The sequence below is a fragment of the Opisthorchis viverrini genome (genome assembly GCF_000715545.1).
Source record: "Opisthorchis viverrini unplaced genomic scaffold opera_v5_437, whole genome shotgun sequence".
Taxonomy (NCBI): Eukaryota; Metazoa; Platyhelminthes; class Trematoda; order Opisthorchiida; family Opisthorchiidae; genus Opisthorchis; species Opisthorchis viverrini.
The window spans coordinates 333751-353472 of record NW_008752100.1 but is presented as its reverse complement, the minus strand read 5'-3'; the positions used below and the strand labels follow the sequence as shown (position 1 = coordinate 353472).

The 19722-nt window shown below is 46.6% G+C and overlaps 2 protein-coding genes across 2 annotated transcripts in view; both read left to right on the top strand.

The window, feature by feature from the left end:
• The window catches only part of T265_11061 (hypothetical protein), a gene marked incomplete at both ends in the record, with an annotated part of 5695 nt that extends 5046 nt beyond the window's left edge, over window positions 1-649 (top strand). Inside the window, 2 exons of the mRNA XM_009177612.1 lie at window positions 157-467; window positions 503-649. Of these exons, the coding sequence (XP_009175876.1) occupies window positions 157-467; window positions 503-649 (458 nt within the window). The remainder of the gene's footprint in view (window positions 1-156; window positions 468-502) is intronic.
• Window positions 650-4452: 3803 nt separating this feature from the next.
• On the top strand, window positions 4453-17153 carry T265_11060 (hypothetical protein; the record flags this gene model as incomplete). The annotated part of the gene is made up of 5 exons (XM_009177611.1): window positions 4453-4497; window positions 9569-9784; window positions 11587-12054; window positions 14817-14884; window positions 16955-17153. The coding sequence occupies 5 exons, from the start codon at window positions 4453-4455 to the stop codon at window positions 17151-17153; spliced, it is 996 nt and encodes a 331-aa protein (XP_009175875.1).
• Window positions 17154-19722: the final 2569 nt, after the last annotated feature.

Genomic DNA, 19722 nt, shown 5'->3' with positions numbered 1-19722 from the left:
ATCTCTTGCTGATAGGCGACCTCAGCGCTCCAAAAGCCTCCTAGATGGAGCTCTAGCGCATCTGTTCAGGTGGACGATTTGCAGCGGCGCTGATTGAAGTCGTTCAACGCAGTGCTTGAACTCAAAATGTCGTTACACCTACGAGATACAACGCAGGCCAACTACCATCTCTCCCGGATTTGGTCATCACCAGCGAAAGACACTTCATTGATCAGGTGATAATTGGCGCTCCACTGGGAAATAGCGGCCACTGTGCGCTGACCTTTGATTGCCTCTGCTATTGTGTCAGAAGTCCGGAACTCCAAATGTCGTTTCGAATCTTCTGCAGTGCGAACTTCTCAGGAATGCACACCTTTCTTGAACAAGTTAGACTGGGACCAGAATTAGTGGGAGACTTATGGAGGACCATTGTTCAGGAAGTTCACGAGGCTGGCGCAAAAAATGGCACGCAGTCAGAGGGGTCGCAGGTTACGTAAAATGATTCGACGTATTCTGGAAACAGGTCCCAAATATTGTCCAAGAGTTGACTAAAGAAACACAGAAGATCAGCTGGCATTTCTTAAAGTGCGGAACCGCTGTAAATAGGAAATCCGCTGTTTGTGCATCAGAAAACAAGCCACGTTTACAAATTTCGCCCAGTAAAAAATAATATGATTCTACATTTCTCAATTGTAGTCGTGCGGAACCGCTGTAAATAAGAAATCCGCTGTTTGTGCATCAGAAAACAAGCCACGTTTACAAATTTCGCCCAGTAAAAAATAATATGATTCTACATTTCTCAAATTGTAGTCGCAGAATCCAGCCGTCTGCGATCTCCTTGAAGCCCAGGAACGGAAAACTCATGAATGACCCAAAGTGTTATCCGTACTATACAGAAAACACTATTAGACATACTATACACGTTCTGTCCCAGTGACCTTTGTAGACTCAATATTGTCAAGGCACAACAACGAATGGCCTATAGCAACCTTGATAGTCACGGAAGTGGACATTCGCCAGCCATTGCACAAGACAAACCCGTTCCCTGTGTTGAGGCTAGACGATGTCCATCCAGGCATGCTGAAGGAAACGTCGTCACACTGGAAAAGGTTTATTTCTGAGGTTTCCTCAGCCGCTCGACAGAGGCCGCGTCCCCATTGATTGGAGTAAAGTTATTTTCACGTCAAGTTACAAAACGCCTGACCGACGATCACGCGACAGCAACAGGCCCATAAGCCTCACTGGTGTGCCGCGCAAAATGATGGAACGCATTCTGAATCAAGTCACTCCAGATCACCTTACTACCGAGAACTTGGTACCTCCATTTCAACATGGAGTTTACCTACACCGTTCTTACGTGACGAAGATTTTCTTATTTATGGACCGTCTAAGCCAAGCAAAGAAAGATGGACTCATATCAGGTGCTATATTTTTCGACTTCTCAAGAGCAATAGGCTGCGCCGCAAACTTTCCGCTTCTCCAAAAGCTCGAGTTTTTCGGGTCTTGAGGGCAAACTTCTATACTGGACTAAAGTGTTCTTATCAGACAACCTTCTGAGTAGAAGTAGGCGCGGCCTACTCTTCTCCGGCGCCGGTCTTCACTGTAGTGCCTCAGGGCTCCGTTCCGCGACCACGCTGTTTCTTATACACGTCAACGAACTTCCAGATGTTCTTGCAAGTCCATGTCTACTTTGAGCGGACGACCTGAAATACCGGACTTTCAGTGTAAGTGCCCTGCAAATGGATGTATACACTGCAAAGCAGTGGTCGTTGGACTGGTACCTTCCCCTGAATTACAAAAAGTACATCCATATATCCTTTGGAGGAGACTTAGCGAATGCCTTTATCATGCATTGCGAGAAAAGAATCAGAAAACATCACGTGGATAGGTGCCAAACAGGATTTGGGTATCTGACACCCTTCAAACATGTCCTTCTCACTGCACTATGAGAAATCGGCCCAAAAGGTATTCGCCGTTTTATGGATGATTAGGCGCACCCTCTCCCGTATTACTCGCATGGACATCCAAACACTCTATGGGGTCTACGTCAGACGGCTTCTTGAATGTGCCAACCAAGTTGTCTCCCCGGTACTCACGAAAGGCTTTACCCTAATTGGGCGCGCCCAACGAGCCGACACGGAAATGTTGCCGGTCTCAAGTTCGTTGATTACGTAAGGCGTATCGCGGTGCTTGACCCCTTTCTCCTGAAGTATCCTCGCCTCCGAGGGGACCTAATTCTTACTTATGCTCTGTTTAAAGATGGCTTTGCCGCCAGTTTTTCAGCATTGGCTGGGGCAAGGTGAGAACATTTTCAAGCTCAGAGCGCACAGCATTATTAGACAATTTTTTCTCATTTCGGGTAGAGGCTGCGTGGAATGAACTTCCTCCGACGGTTATCCAGGCTCCTTCTGGAACCAAGCTCAAAGTAGTGTTAGACATATATTGTAGTAGTCTGGCTACACCAAAAGCTACCTCAACGGAGTGTGTGTCAAAGAAACAAAAGTAATAACACTAGTTTGAGTATACAATAATAAAGAAGTCAGATGGAGCAGACTCACTAAAATTTGTCCTCCTCAAAATAGTTCGTCGTTGGCCCAGGTCAGTGAATGAACAACAATTTAATTATGGTGGTCCAGGGGTCTTCTTCTGAACAGTTCCCACATATAATACGTTCCAAAGATGGCCTGAAATGTTTTGCTACCAGAATTAGCACATGATACTCACGAATGACCGGTGCAGGCGCGAGCGAAATCAGAAGAGAGAGTGGAAGCACGTGACCACGTTTCTATTGTGTGAAATTGTACAAGTGTGCGTTTATTTTGTAAAGTTTCGTATTCAAACAAAAAAACGATTATGCAATTGATGAAATACGTAGTGTTATAATGGAAGCGAAATAAAGGTACAAAACGCCCCACCACTCTCCCACTGGAGCTTTGGCCGTGCAAGGGGAAAAACGCTCGAACAATTAAAGTAACGAATCAAAATTTGCTCACTTAAACTTTCGTAATCAGCTTAGTGCTGACGGAAATGGACGCGTCGTTCGGGACGACTAGTGGAAGGAGTGAGGTTGGTAACACGGTTATCTTGGGTAGGTGCGGGTGCTGTTGGAATAGCAGGATTGCTGGATGTAGTCGCGGGTGCTTCGATTTAGGCGGGTCTCAGACGATCAATGAAGGTGGTATCGTGCCTTCCGCTTCTCTTTAAAACAAAGTATTTGGAGTGACGTTCGATAACTTTGAAGGGGCCATCATAACAGGGTTGGAGAGGTTTCCTCTTCGCGTCATGCTGAAAAATACAGATGGTGTAGAAGATAGATTGGTTGATATGTGGTCTTTTCGCGTTGATCGTCTGGTCGGTGACGCACGAAGTTCGGACATATGCTGTTTCAGACGGGTGACGAACTTGATGGTTTATTCGGGCAGTGCGCCAGAAGGGGAAACCAATTCACCGGGTAAACGTAAAGTTGTACCGTATACTTGTTTGGCTGACAAACAGTGAAGATCCTGCTTAACGGTGGAATGAATAGCGAGCAAAATGAGGGGTAAAGAAGAGGACCATGACGATGGGTTCATTTGGGCAGTCAGTGCAGCTTTGAGGTAGCTATGGAAACCCTCAACCAGACAGTTGGAGCGAGGGTGATACGCCATAGTCGAACTGCGACTGAAACCGAATAGAGTAGAGAACTCACGGAAGAGAGTACACTGAAATTGTGAACCGCGATCCGTAGTAACGGTGGAAGGTGCGCCGAATTTACTCACTCAGTGTTGCAAAAATGATAAGGCAACTGTTTTAGCTGAAGTATCCGAAATGGGTACATCTACTGGCCAACGGGTAAAGCGATCAATCATGGTAAGGATATGAATGAAACCGTTTGCTGGGGAAAGAGGACCAACAATGTCGAGATGGACGTGTGTGAATCGAGCATCAGGAACGGCAAATGAACCGGTAGGTGGGTTTGTATGCCGAGTTACTTTACTGCGTTGACAGACGATGCACTGTTTGGCCCGGGATGTTAGATCCTTATTCATGTAGGGCCATATGAAGCGTGTACTCATCAACTTCCTGTTTGCTCTGATACCAGGATGAGAAAGTTCAAGTTGTCGAAAACAACTCCTCGATAGGCTTCTGGGACGATTCGGCGAGCTGAGCCGGCAGGCATATCACAAAAACGGATCCGGATTGGAGGACTAGGAAAATTGAAAAGACTTGAAATGAAGGGAAAGGCGGAATGGGCAAAAATTAGGATCACTATTTTGAAGGTTCGCCAGCTTCGCTAGGTCCAACTTCGTAAAAGGGTGAAGAGTGTTGATGTCGGGACGGGATAGCGCGTCTGCGACGGCATTGTCCGAACCTGGATTGTACCGAATGTCGGTAGTGAACTGTGTAATATACTCAAGATGGCGTATCTCGCTTGATGAGTGTCGATCAGGCTTGGCGCTAAAGGCATACGTAAGTGGCTTATGGTCGGTTTGAATGGTAAACGATCCAACTACTTCGCCGGAAATGGCAAACAGCAAGGTAAATTGCGGTTAATTCACGACCAAAAGTACTGTAACGCGTTTGGGCAGCCTACATCTTCTGCGAGAAAAACGCTAGTGGTTGAGACGCGTTGTTGACAACTTGTTGAAGTAGGGCACCGATGGCAGCCTTCAAAGCATCAGTTGTCAAAATCAGGTTTGCGCTTTCATGATCATCGAAGAGAGATATCTTTGCGGCCTAAGCAATGATCCGCTAGGCTCTTTTGAAGGCGGCGATGGCGGCGGGGAGCAAAGTAACAGATTTTTCATGGAGCCAAGTAAATCGGTCAGTGGCTTCAAAATATCTGCACAGTGAGGGATGAATCGCCGATAGTAGTTGATGGTACCAGTGAAACGACGAAGTTGGGCGATAGCGGTGTGTATGGAGAAGACTCCAGGGCCAAAAGGCGATCGAGCAATGGTGAAATGTCTGTGGTGTCAATGTGCTGGCCAAGAAACTCTAGGCTAGTAACACCGACCAAGCATTTGTCAATGTTCAAACTTACGTTGTAACTAGAAAGACGCTCAAATACTGCTCTGAGTTGAGCTGCATGCTCAGTTGGGGATGTGCTGCCGATTAAAACATCGCCAAGATGGGCACACACAAAAGGTAAACCAAGTAGGACCTTGTCCATGAAACGTTGAAGCGTTTGAGCTGCATTTTAAAGACAAAAGGGCATACGCGTGAATTCGAGAAGGCCAAACGGTGTTGTGATAGCTGCTTTAATGATGTCATCCAGGGCTGCGGGTGTGGTAGTATGCACGTACGAGATCGAGTTTGGAGATGTTTGTGTGGCATAGGGTACTTGCGAAATCGTGGACCTGTGGAATGGGAAACCTGTCGGGGATAGTAGCGTTATTGAGAGAAAAGTAATCTCACAGGGTCTCCAATCACCTTCAGATTTCTTGGGTACCATATGTAGGGGTGATGACCAATGACTCGATGAAGGGCGGATGATGCCGTGTTCGAGCATGTGTTCGAACTCGTGTTTTGCGATTTGTAGCTTATCCAGATGAAGTAGGCGAGGATTGGTATGGACAGGTGGACCTCTCGTCTCGATGCGCTGAACGGCGAAACGAGTAACCGGTTGGGTGTAGTGACATGCATGAATGAGGGTTGGAAAGTTCCTAAGTATGTCAGCAAAATGTGAATCCGGTAAGATAACTCGATTCCCTGTGGATAAAGTTGAGTCACTAATTCCGTTGACTGAGAGGGAAGTTAGCATATCTAAGAGGCGTTTGTGTCGCACATCAACGGATGGGTTGTAGTGAGTCAGGAAATCTGCATCGATGATGGGTGTTTGGACGTCGGCCAAAGGGAAGATCCACTTGAAGGCACGTCGCAATCCGAGGTCAAGGGCGAGGGAACGTTCTCCGTACCGTTAGCGGCTTGTAAGGAAAAAGAAGCAGAATCGGGAAGTAGATTCTTAAGCGGTAGCACACTAACTTCAGCTACCGTTTCTACGAGAAATCGTAGACCACTTGAGCGACTGGTGATATGGATTCGGCAACTAGTGGGAGGAGGGCCACAGACAGTCGTCGCCGTTACTGACTGGCCGGCGTGTTTACTGGGGTGATGGGACGCGGTTTGAAGGGACAAGGAGGTTGGCATTTGCGTGCTTGAGGACCGAAAGTTTGATGATGCCAGCACCAAGAATGACGGACACGAGACAACGATCGGGATCGTGAACGTGGTCGATGCTTGTTGATCCCTAGCTGTTGCAGGCGATCGGTCGAAGTATCATACTTAGCTTGAAGTTGCGATATGGAAGCGAGAATCGGATCTGAATCTGTAGAAGTAGTGGGTGCATGACGGAGGACGGAGTTCACGGGGTTACTGGGGCGTGTCTCGTGGATTTTATCGGCCATTTGGGCTGGCTGACCCAAGCTGTGGTCATCAACGAAAGCGCTGATAACGTGGGACATGGAGGGTGAAAGCTAGTCAAGCCATAGCTGGGCCGTGATTTCCACCGCTAGCCTACGGCCGCAGAGGAGACTGCGCATGTGGCGAAGCAGTTGTATTGGCGATCTATCCCCAAGTTCGACAGCGGTGAATAGATCCCTTAGAATTTTGTTTTCTGACTTTCCTGTCCTACTTATGATGGCCGCTCCAAGGGCGTCATAGGGAGTTTCCTTGGAAATATCTTCCAACAGGTTTTCCACTTCTGTTGCTACTTCACGAGGAAGACGCTGGACAACATAGCAAAACTGAGTGGCTTGGGAAGTGATGCGTCGGGTAGTAAAGACGACCTCCACCTGGTGATACCATACCCTGAGATTGCGTGGATTATAGCCTGGTAAACGTATGCTAATTGCGTTCTCGACTAAATCCGCTGAATCAAAGTGTGCCTCTATAATGACCGGGCAGAAGAAACAAAATTACGACGACTTGAAAGGAAGTTTCCAAAAAAATATCTAGAAATACTCGGGCTCACCAAATTTATAGAGGTCTAGCAACCCAATAAGTTACTTTAACAGAAGCGTGTGGGAAAGAAATAAAAATAATAACTCCAGGTTGGGTATACAATAATAAGGAGGTCAGATGGAACAGACTCACTAACATTTATCCTCTTTAAAACAGTTTGTCGTTGGCCCAGGTCAGTGAATGAACAATAATCCAATTATGGTGGTTCAAGGGTCTTCTTCTGAACATTTCTCACATATAATATACTCCGAATATGGCCTGAAATGTTTTGCTACCAGAATTAGCACATGATACTCGCGAATGACCGGTGCAGGCGCGAGCGAAATCAGAAGAGAGAGTGGAAGCACGTGACCACGTTTGTATTGCGTTAAATTGTACAAGTGTGCGCTTTTGTAATGTTTCGTATCCAAACAAAAANATTGCGTGGCGTGGTGTTATAATGGAAGCGAAATAAAGGCACAAAACGCCACAATATCCATGTGGGTCCTTGCTCTGTCTGGCATACTGCCCCGCGCTGTGAAATTAAAGAGCAGTGTTACACCCGTTTCTTTACTCGCACCTTTCAGGGTAACGGCAGCCTTTGAACGAAGAAATTCAACCCAGGAAACGTGGATGGTAGCCTCATTCCTGTGTATCAATCCGTGAATCCGTGAATCCCTGAATCCTCCTGATGACGCCAGTAGCACCCGGTCTAAAATGCTCACTCCGGATTGGCTCATATTTGGGCTCACCGCTGAGTTTCCTCCTATGGTCCGTAGCAGAGTCGTGGTATTTTCCCAGTTATCCGTTAACTGCCAGATTGCCCACAGCTTTTCATAATATCCTTTGTTCCCTCCTATCACACTATCGCTATTACCACAACTTTTAGATTCTTCATTTCAGTGACCTATGAAGAGCTCGTTAAAGGCTTTAAAAGGGTTTTAATAACAAATATAACCTTACTTTGGATTATGTGCACTGCAACAGCTTTTTTAAGTGCTTGTTCTAGATACACTCCGTCTTGGCCTAAGGTGTAAATTTTTCAGGCTATAGCCCCGGCGACTTTCGCGGTTTCCATATGCATGTGGCGCGAGTGTTGTTAATTGCCAACTGACAAATCAGTGATATCTAACACGCCATCCAGCGACTATGCGTAACTATATAGTCGCAATGAGGTGTTTATCATGCAGGTTCAGTTTGTATGAAGCAAACCAACAAGAGCTTTACGAGGTTGTGGTAATAGCATCATGAAGACGATATCTACACATTCCCGATCAACAAGGTTCTTGCTGGTTTTTTCCAGACCTCTCCATGTTTGTACCCCATCTATTCACCAATGACGAAACTGTTCGAAAATGTAGAGAGTGGGAATCATTGTTGGACTGCAGTGATAGCTAAGTAATGAAAGCGCGAGTTTGTTGATTATGAAGCAGTGCAATTGGAAACCAACTTCGGGATTCCGATTCGCCCTGATCGGAGCCACGGCGGTCAGAAGCACTGCACATTATTGCACGTTTTTTTTAGCTGAACTGAACGCGCACGGTTGCTTTGGCTCATCCTGCATGCACGTCTAGATTGCGATTTTTTGGATAGTTGGGAATTGCGTGAGAAAACAAATTATATATTGTTTGCTGGAAAATGGAGCTGCAAAGAGGGGACGTGAAGTGGTTCGCTACGGAGGCTGCTACTGAATGAGTTCAATAAATCGTTATTTCCCTTTCCGGGTCGTTGAGCTCGCAAAGAGGCTTGAAATCCCGGCTACCCATTGAGACGTGGAAGATTTTGAGACACAAAGCATCATTGCCATACAGCAGGTGAATCATTCGTGATGTGTCCATTCTCCAGAGAACAACGTTGACTGGATGAACTTGAACAACGTGAGGACGCACATGTTTTGGTAAAATCGGTAGTGTATACCACCATTGTACTCACTGACTAGGGAGGATCACTGCTGAACAGTGATATCATTCTGTCGATTAGATATGTTATTGACATTCTGTACAGAGACTGTATAAGTGAACCGTTTCTCTAGTACTTGTTGGCGTGCAGTAAAAACGCACCCCTCTCTTCTCCAGACAATTCCGTATTGGACAGCATGTACTGCGGAAGTCTGTCTCGACGACGGCGACATTGACCTCATGTTACACAATGCATTCATTGCTCGAAAAGCTGTCATTTTTTGTTCATTGACCAGAAGACTTGTGTTATGCTCCTAACGGTTTTAGATGTGATTGAAAATTCTGGGACCAGACAGCTACCGTCTGTGCAAACTGCGCCGTAGATGATCCTTCATGTGCATGTGCAGTAGAGCGTGCAGATTTAGAGCTGTCCTTTTTTCAATAAGGATCTGCTACAATGAAGTGGATAAATTTTGGAAGCGAAATTTCGTATTTGGAAGTACAAAACACCTGCCAAAAAACGGAAGGTTGGTGCGGATTGATATTAACCTGGATAGCTGATAATTGTGTGGAAAATGCTGCTCATTGACGAAGCTACCTGCATAGTCTTTATGGTTTTTCATCCCTGTTTTAATTTTTTCAGCTAATCTTGTCCTGGTTTCCATAATCCGATGGCGCTCTTGTTCGTCGTTGTCCTGCTTTCCTTGGTAATCATACTTTGGGTTGTCAAGAAGCTTCACTTCGACCATAAAGACTGTTTACTTCCCCAGCGATTAGACGGGAAGTTGGCAGTGGTGACTGGCTGTAACACGGGCATCGGATACGAAGTAGTGGGCGAGTTAGCCCGTCGTGGCGCTCGCGTTATTATGGCCTGTCGTGACCTGCACAAAGCAGAGGATGCGCGCCAGCGTCTACTGAAGCGTTTTGGAACTGGTCAACTCGTTGCCTCATCTTTGCCACACTTGACCAGCATCGAAGAAGCTCAGGTGAGTTGCTGAATTTGTTTTTTAGTTTTAAGTGTTTTTTATTTGTTGCTATCGCAGAAGTTGCGGGCCTCGCCAGTAGTCAAAGGGTTGTCATTCATTGGTTGGATAGGGGGTTAGTGGAGGGCGATTGAAGTAAGACATTGGAGTAGGACATAACTCTCTGACTTACACTGTGGCTGCGTACAGCGGGTGTTCTCTGAGCATCACCAGACTATTTTTAAACTTGTTTCGACCGTATTAAATTATTGACTGGCCGTCATGATCAAATGTTGGTTGATCGGAATGTGCGTTTTTCAGAGCCAACTTTTCTAAGCCGTCCTTACTCGGTGGTGGGCAGCGTCGTTTCTCCAATGAATATGGACTTGCTGGTCACCTGTTGAAGATATCTTACTGGCTTCCAACCCCATCGTAGGAGATAGTACGGCTTTGCAGCCATGCTGTCTCGTAATGCGGTTTCTGAAAGCTTTTGACTTGTTGCTCTTCGTCGGACTGCTCATCATTGGCCTTTGGGGAACTGAATTCCAGCTACTGTAGCTCCTAGGATCACTGCAGCAGCGAAATCCGATCACCACGATAAGTTGGTAGCTTTAGATCAGAAAGAAATGTGGAGCGTTTTATGACTGCGTGTCCTTGTGCTCCACGCTCTCACCCTTACCGGTACTCGTAACCGTAGCAAGTGGGATCAACGTATGAATGGTATATGGTTCACAGCTGATAAAATGAGTTACGTTTAGTCGATGACCGAATACCTTCCACCATAACGGAAGTATTTAGCCCACATTCCGATTTAGACCCTTTTTCGGACAAGAACTGGTAGTGATTGCAATATGATTACACCTAAAACATGTCGAGTTACGCAGGTCCTTCTTTGGAACACATCTGAGGGGATCACTCGAGATGGCTCAGTGGTTCAAGTGCGAGCCTATTGACCCGAAGACCCGTGGTTCGAACCCGACCTCTTCATCCCGGCGCTCCTTTCTAGGTTTTGGCAATCTTGAAGTATCTCAGCCCTCATACTCCCTTTGGTTGGCATCATACTTAAATCCTAAAAGAGTGCCACAGCTGAACCATTATTTTTCAGTTTTACAGAAAATGATCTCTACTGGGAGATATTCATTTCTGTGGTGGTATTTTCTAGCGAGTGGTCTTTTCAGGGTTGCTGTGGTATGCTAACCGCTTCTCTGGAATGACTATTTGCGGTCGAGTCCAACAAGTTCTTGTGTACATTTATGCAATCACTTCTGTTATGGTAAGTGATAAGCGTGATCTTCTGTAAACACTAAGTGTTTACTGTCTTAGATCAGCAGCTAGATGGTGATACTGTAGCACCACACACTTCCGTTTCCGGACAATTGCTTGGTCGTAACATTTCAGAGCGACAAACTCTGGAGAGGTCAACTCCGGACGATCCTGGTAACGGTCCTGGTAGGTAGTTTTTACTACATGATGTAAGCGATGGGTTTTCTTGCCGCAGACACGACAAGCCATTTTGGGGTCTTGCTTTTAGAGTGTGGCGTCTCGCTGGTACTTTGTCCCAGATAAGTTGTCTATAGCATTGGCAAGTTCTTTTATATGTTTGATTAAGTAAATTTTCTGCTGTTAGCATCTATCCCCGATATGATAGTAGAGCTCAGGTCTTGTCTTACCACAAATTCCGTTATATCTTAAGTAGTGATTTTTCTCGATTTTGACTAACAGGTCTCGTTAGCAAATGAATGATATAGGAGCAACCCATTCCAATTCGGCTTGGCCTATTTTCTAGCTGGCTGATTACGAATTCATTTGATGTTATTTCTCTTCAGCTGGAATGCGAGAAACTTGATCTGGAATCACCTTCTTCGATCCGTCAGTTTGCCGTCCGACTACAGAGGCAGGAGCACGCACTGCATCTTTTGATCAATAATGCTGCAATCAATCTGGGTCATTCTCACTTTGATGCGGATGGCATAGAACGTCATTTGAAAGTCAACCACTTGGGACACTTTTACCTAACCAATCTTCTACGACCTCTTTTGGCTGCTGCAGCCGCCATCGACGGTGAGGCGCGTGTCGTCAACGTATCTTCGTTCAACCACCGTTTAGCCGAATTGAATTTGGACGATTTGTCCCATCCAGCTGTCGGAACTAGTTATTCGAACAGCAAGCTGGCGAATACAATTCACGCTAAAGCATTGTCGGAACGATGGCAACAGGAATCGAATATCATTGGTGTCAGTGTTCACCCAGGGTTGGTGAAAACGGATCTGTTTCGCTACTCGGCTTTCACTCGAGTGAGTCATATACTCCTGTGTTGGTTCCTCTCATTTTATCTTATGTATACAATGATTCACCTTTGAAAGTGAAAGGTTGGGGCTTCGCATGTCTGCGTTTCATTCTTCAATCATAGAAACACGCACTAGGTCGTAGACGGATGAGGGTCATCTTGCTTCCGGCTGCAATTCTGGGTGGATTCCGCTAGATCTATGACAACATGTTCCGGATACTTGATAAATTAAACTTCCTGCTGTGAGCATTTATCCCCGAAGTAATATGGGGGTTAGGTCCTGTGAACGAAACTCACTACAAATCTTATATGTTAATAGTGATTTTTTTGTCTACAAACTCGTGAATTTTGGGTCCCGACCTAAAGCTGTCACTTTGTGGTGGCCGGACTTCTGTGATGCAGTGACTCTTGTGGGCTATGCTGGCTGGAACCCAGTTCAACCATTCCAGGAAGGCGAACAAGGAGGAGACAGAGCCCCCGTACTGCAAGTAATCATATTGCGAGCCGATCTGGAAGTAAGGTCGTATTGTCCTCTGCGATAGAGGAGTGAAGGCAGTAAGGTGTTTCCCCCAGGCGACCAGCATGTCCATATTTATGGAAGTAGCGTTGCTGCCTTCTCTCGAGGAAGGACGGGTTAAATATGTCAGCCCTTGAAACCGCACACACCAATCGCCCAATGGTTGACAGTGACCGCCGGCTCATTATTCAATACGGTCGAAATGATTTTAAAACCAGAGTCCGGTACTGGTCAAGAGGCACCTGCCACGCTTCCCCAAATCAGCAGTGAGACAGTAATGTCTTACTACCTGCGTCCTCTGGTTAGGCCATCTCACTGTAGCTGACTAGGTCAAACTATTGGATCATCGGCTCCGGAAAAGATTGCCCAAAGAAAACCGTACTGCCCCGCTGTCCCGAAGATCAAACTTCTGAATCAGAGGCTACAGGCAGGGTTTCGAGGAAAACCCTACATCCTCCAACTGTCTTGTGAGCCAGACTTCTGAGTCAACTACTCAAGGTGGGGTATCTCAACCGAACCCTCTTCTGCCTGGGCAACCGAAAAGCATCACTTGCCCACACAGTCCTATGTCCACCAATATCCCTTCTCAACCCTTTCGCACCACACTAACAAAAGTTGCTGGATCATCTGACTGTCAGTTATCTAACCGATGGGCCTTATGCTCTCCGCTGCCTATTAACACTAAACAAAATAACACCTTGCTAAATCCTCTATTCCAGGTCCTTGCAAGCCAGCAAGAGGCCTGCCCATCTGCCACCTTCGAACTACCACCATAGGTGAACAGTATCTATTTGAGCTAGCTCAACATCCACAGTAAAGTAATACTGTACTGGTGGAAAGGAAGGAAGCGCTACGCTAGCGGAGTTCAATGCTGTCAATCTGACTTTTCCGATCCAACCACTAGGTGTCGTCGGGATCAGTTGTTCTGACTGATACCCGGAAATTCAAACTCGCAGGCAACGATTACGACGGCGCACGCAAATCCCTCAAATGCTAAATAGTGAAGAACCTAAGGAAAGACCTAGGGTTCTGTTGGACGTCGAAAGTTTGGGAGCTGGAGAGGGCTTTTGCTACCGGTATCACCTGATACGACAGACTGGTCCTAGGAAAGCAGCGGTCAGTGAAACGATAAGTAGTGGTTTATTAAGTCCCTCGCAAAAACGTCGAATGAAAAAGGTGGGCCGAATACCTCGAAGAACAGTTTAGCTGATTTCCTGCAACACACTCTGGAGATAGTGCGTATGGGCGAATGGGATGTCGAACCTAGTCTCTCATGGTCAAAAGAAATAATGCACGGAATATCGGTACTGAAACTTGAAAAGGCACGATAACCGGACGGTCTGTATCCATCCCTGATCAGAGAAGGTCAAGAGTCCCTGATGGTCCATCTAACAAAGCTTATTATTGTGATATGGCATGAAGAGAAAGTGCCTGCAGAATGGGTCATGTCGACATTTATTCCTGTCTTCCAAAAGGGTGTGCGGACGCTGTGTAAAAAACCACCTTTAGCTGTGATATCGAAGGTGCACTTTGATCCTATGCTTCGAAGGTGGACTCAATACAGCGAGAGTCAGATCCGTGAAAATTAATCTTGGTTCCGTGTTGCAAGAGGGCGCATCGGTCATATTTTCACCGTCCACTGGCACGGGGCTTTTAGCAGCCAACGGTGGTTGTCCTCCTTGACTTCAACTGTCTTCAACTTTGTGAACCATCAGGCACTAAGGTGTTTGTGGTGCAAACGTGTCCCCCATTAATTCTCGATCCTCCTTAAGGTGCCGGTCAAACAGTGCGAGCAATTACCTGCAAACTTGACTACGCTTATCATTGTCGTCTTCCTGGATGGGGACGTGGCACGGGATCTGACCCCGTGGTAATGCAAACAATATTAAATAATCTAAATAATTCTGCCTCAGGGTTCGGCATACCCTTCATACCTGCAAAGTTTAAAGTGCTACTGCAAGACTGGGTGGGCTCGAACCCTAGCCTCATGCTTGCGAATGAACCGATTGAGGTAGTAGACAAATTTGTTTAACTGGGTAGCTGTATCAGTCCCAGTAGTCTGGCGAGAGATGATATTTCCATCCGGATTGGAAAGGCAAGAGCAGGTTTTGTGAACCTACGTCACCTGTGGCGTACGCATGACATCAGCTTCTCCGTCAAGGATCGAGGTTACAATGCTGCGGTGCGCCCCATATTACTATATGGATCAGAAACCTGGCCGCTGCGCGCCGAGGACGTCAAAAGACTTTCAGTGTTTGACCACTGATGTCTTCGGAGCACTGCCCGAATCTGATGGGAACACCGGGTCAGCGATGCTGAAGTACGTCGAATAGTATTCGGGAGAAATAACACCCTCGATAGATGAACTGATCACACTGCATAGGTTGCGCTTGCTTGGCCACGTGCTGCGTATGCCAGTCGACCGACTTCCTCGAAGGGCTCTTTTCGCGCAACCACTTGAAGGGTGGAAAAGAGCCAGAGGCGGTCAAACAATGACTTGGCACCGACGTAAAACGCCATTACCAGCAAACTCAGCTGCACTGGTCATTGCCGTCTTCCTGGTTGGGGACCCCGAGACGGTCCACATCAATAGCTAGAGACATTGTCAGACATGGCCCAGTCGCGCCTTCAATGGCGCTCGTGCATCTAAGCTATTGCCTTCAATACGTAGATACTTTTCCAGCACCCCACTTGACAGCCCACTGACATTGCTGGATTTATGCATCAATTTATCAGCTTCCGCCTGCAATGCGCAGCTACCTACCCCCCCCCCAAATCATCGGTGGGCGAAACTGCGGCAGCTACAACCACTGTACGACGAGTACGCGGTTATTACAGCTGGCAATGATGATGATGATGATGATGACGTGGCACATCAGTGTTTACAGACATTGATAGACATGGTCCAATTGCACTTGATGTGTATGTGTGTGTGTGCAGTTGTATGTGTCCGTGTCACTTTAAACGCATAACTTCCTCTCTCGATCTTCCCAACGAAAAGCTCACTGACATCCCAATATTTTTACGAAGAACGATCAGAAACAAGGTATGTGAACCTTGGAACTGCAAGAAGACAGACGCAGCTGAGCGCTATGGCGAGGGAGAACGCCATCAGTGAGATACACAGCCGCCTTCAAAAATCTCTTCAGCTGTGATGGGTAGCAAATCGAGACATGATTGCCACTGCTCAGGAAGATGCAGGTTGAATAATTCGTCCTTTCACCAAAAGGAAGGACAGAAATGCAATGCTGTCAATTTTTTTCGCCAATTGGCGGCCTATTCTAATCCGTGTTAAGCTGGCTGAAACCAGTCATGATGACACGTCGTGAGTCACGAGTTGCTTCTCGAAACTGACAAATCCACCTAAGGTTACAGTTCTGGGAGTTCCGTTAGAGGTCCGGAAGGTCAACCAACCACGTCATCTCGTCTGCTGCTGCCTAGGTCTGGACAGTTTAGCAGTATGGTGGTCGTTGGCTTGTTCGCTGAGCTGGGCAATTTGATTGCAAACGTTCATCACCTCGATTGGTGATGAAACGTTTGCAATCAAATTGCCCAGCTCAGCGAACAAGCCAACGACCACCATCTACGATACCTGAGCTACCAACATTTTCCCCTATAGAAAAGTTTGGCAGTATCTCAGCCCCCGGGTATCGCAGATTGGCACAGAAGGGGTGTTACGTCGACCGGTTTGTGTTGCTATTAGGCGTCAGTAGCTCTGTTCACGTACTATTCAGAGCTGACGTGCGTGTGTCAACGGCGCTCCTTTCGAAGTTTCACCCACATCAGTGGCAGTGGGAATCAGGCTGTGTCAATCTGGTCATGCCATTCTAACGTCACGGGTAAAACTACCCTGTCCATTGTTCCTAGCTTGGCGGTTTCCCTGGTAACGTGAGCTTCACGCTTCTGAACTTTCGGCCATGCGTGTTTTGGCAGTGTATGAAGGCCAGTCTAATTCCATCACTACATTCAAGAAATATTCGTACTGAGCTCAACCGGTTAATTGAGTCGATTTTTAGCGCAGATATCTCAGGTTCGTGCAAACTGCTGGTCGAATAGCAATCAGCTTGGTTTGATTCCATTTCTCGCTTTTCGGTTGTTTTTACGTCGGCATGTATTCCTGGTGGCATCCACCGACTCCTGAACGGCAGTCGTTCAATTCCATTCATTCCAAGCATGAGGATGACGAAGGTCCCTGAAGCTTGTTCTTTTGCTCTGTAACTTCAAGTTATCCGATAAGCTGCAGCAGTTTAGTCCGTCTTTGCCCATTCATTCAACCGTACAAGGCATATATTTGACATAAACCTTTTGTGCTTTCGACAACCAACTTCGCGGAAGTTCTATCACCTTTTTTCTCTGTCTTTCTCCAGTGGTTAGTCCATCGCCTTCTTAGCCGGCTGTCAAAGAGCCCCTGGCAAGGAGCTCAAGATATATTGTATTGCTGCCTTGCCGAGGACATCCAACCCGGTGCTTACTACCACCAATGTCGTGTTGGTCAAATGAATTCGCAGGCTTTGCGTGACGGTGTGGGAGATCGACTGTGGACCGCCTCAGAGCGCATGGTCAAACACTGGGAAACCACGGCCGCGTGATCGAGTCATCGGGACTGACACTTCACGCCGGTTTTTTCCTTAGCCCGTTGGAAACGTTTGTGTTACGCTGTTATTCGGTACAGATTATTTATTTTCCGTTTGTTTAAATGTTGCTTCCAGCCGCTTACCCACCCGAAACTTGTCAACCACCCGGAAAAAATACTTTTTCAGCGTCGTTCTCGTTTTCTTACCTTGGGCTATCATTCGCAAATTCAATACAATCTACCTTCCAGCGGCTCCCTCTTGTGTATTCAAGGTATCTTAAAACGTCCTCTGTTAGACAATGCAGATCCGTGCGTTATCCTTCACTTTGCTGAAGCCACTAGTTTCTGCACTCGCGCTGATGTGTAGTCAAAGTAGAAGATGTCGCAACCCATCTGCTCGGAGCCGTGAATCTCGCTCATGTCGATTGATTTGATCGCTGAACACGTCTTCTTCAAACTCCCAGCATGCGACGTACTGCTTCCTTGCGTGTGTAAACTTAATTTGGCTTCAAATTCATTGAACAACTACGTCAGTCACAAAAATGGAATTTCGAACGTGCCTTATAACTGGACGTAAACTGATCAGCAGTGTTATTCTAGAAACCTCCAGCGAAAACTTCAGATATTGATAATCGATAAACGGGAAACCCAATTACATCGAATTACGTACCTGAAGGTTGTGAAATCCGTATAAAGCTGTCCTAGGTGGTCGTCAGGACAATAGGACTTTCGAGCACTACAGTGATAACAAGGAAATTATGAGCATAAAGCTAACTGCGTGCGCACTGGTGGTTTTAGTCGTGAATTAAGATTGGACAACCAAACTTTCGATTGTGTGCTTTCAGGTATTCCGCTGTTCTTAAATCGCCCAAATTTACACGGTTCTGACGAGACTGATGGTCACTACATCTCGGCATTGTGTAGATCGGACCGAGGGAGAAACGCGCTTGACCCTTTTTCCCACAACTTATTATGATATTCATTAGAATGGCCCGAACGTTCGTAGGATTCGCAAACATAACGGTTTTTTGGGGTATCTATCTCCAGTGGATCGGTGACCGGTTAATTGTGCTTTGTATTGATCTTCTACCCTCGGCAGTACCTCTGACTCTATTCACTTATGCTTTTTCTGGGGGAATTCGGTTGGGTCCAATGCTGCCAACAGCAATCGGGTTTTTGTACGTCAGCCTCTTTTTACCACACCCTCATCAGTCCCTCCATATTGAGGTTTTGTCCACCGTGGCATCAGCCTGTTAGCTGTGGCATCAAAGTGCCCTTTGGCCTTATCCTTCGAAGGTTGACTGGACACGGAGAGGCAGATCCGTGAAAACCAAGCTGGGTTCCGTTCTGCAAGAGGTTACATCGATCACATCTTCACACTCCGACAAATTCTGGAACAGCAACACTGCTTCCAGCAGCCAACAATGGTTGTGTTCCTTGATCTGAAAGCTGCCTTTGACTCTGTGAACCGTCAGGCACTGTTGCGGTGTCTGTGGAGCAAAGGTGGCCCCCATAAATTCTTGACCCTCCTCCTTACTATACGGATCAGAGACCTGACCGCTGCACGCCAAAGACGTCAAAAGACCTTCAGTGTTCGACCGTCAATGTCTTCGGAACATTGCCAGAATCTGGTGGGGACACCGGATCAGCAATGCCAAATTTCGTCGAATGGTATTCGGGAGAAATAACTCACCCTCGATAGATGAACCGATCACACTGCATCGGTTGCGCTGGCTTGGCCATGTGTTCCATATGTCAGTCGACCAACATCCATGCGAAGGGCCAAAACTGGCCAGAGGCGGTCGTGCAGTGTCTTAGCAGCGAAGTATAAAAGCCATTACCAGCAAACTTAGCTGCGCAGGTCACTGCCGTCTTCCTGGATGGGGACCCCGAGATGGGCCACATCAATCGTTAGAAACATTGTCAGACATGGTCCAGTCGCGCCCTCAATGGTTCTCATGCATCCAAGCTATTGCCTTCAATGCATAGCTTCGTTCCCACCCCGCCACCCCGACTTAACAGTCCACCTACAGTGCTGCTGTAATTTATCAGCTCCCGCCTGCAATGCGCAGCTACCTACCCCATCTCCCCGCTTCATCGGTGAACGAAACTGTGGCAGCTACAACCACTACGACGAGTACGCGGTTATTACAGCTGACAATGATGATGTTTTATGCATAATCTACACCGCTGTAGTTGGTTTTTATCCCGGTTGGGCTTATGGACCATTAGGATGTCTTGTTTATTCTTTACATTCGTTTATTATACATAATATTATATATATATATATATATGGTAAGCTGTTACGAGTTTGTAGTAATCGCTCCTAATCGCCCCTAATTGGACGCTTACAGCGATGAAGTAGAAAACTGGGCTAAAGTGTTGTACAGTTTTGTTATGGTTTAAAAACGATAACGTATACTCGGTGGTGAGAAAATTTGATTGGTGTGCAAAGGTTCCGTCAGGGCTCTCATCTTCTGATTGTAGGAACGCGGGTTGTTTATCCTAATGGTGATCGTCTTTCGGGTGTTCGTTGGTAAATGCCAAATTTTCGGCACCCAATAAACTATTCGGTCTGATTGATC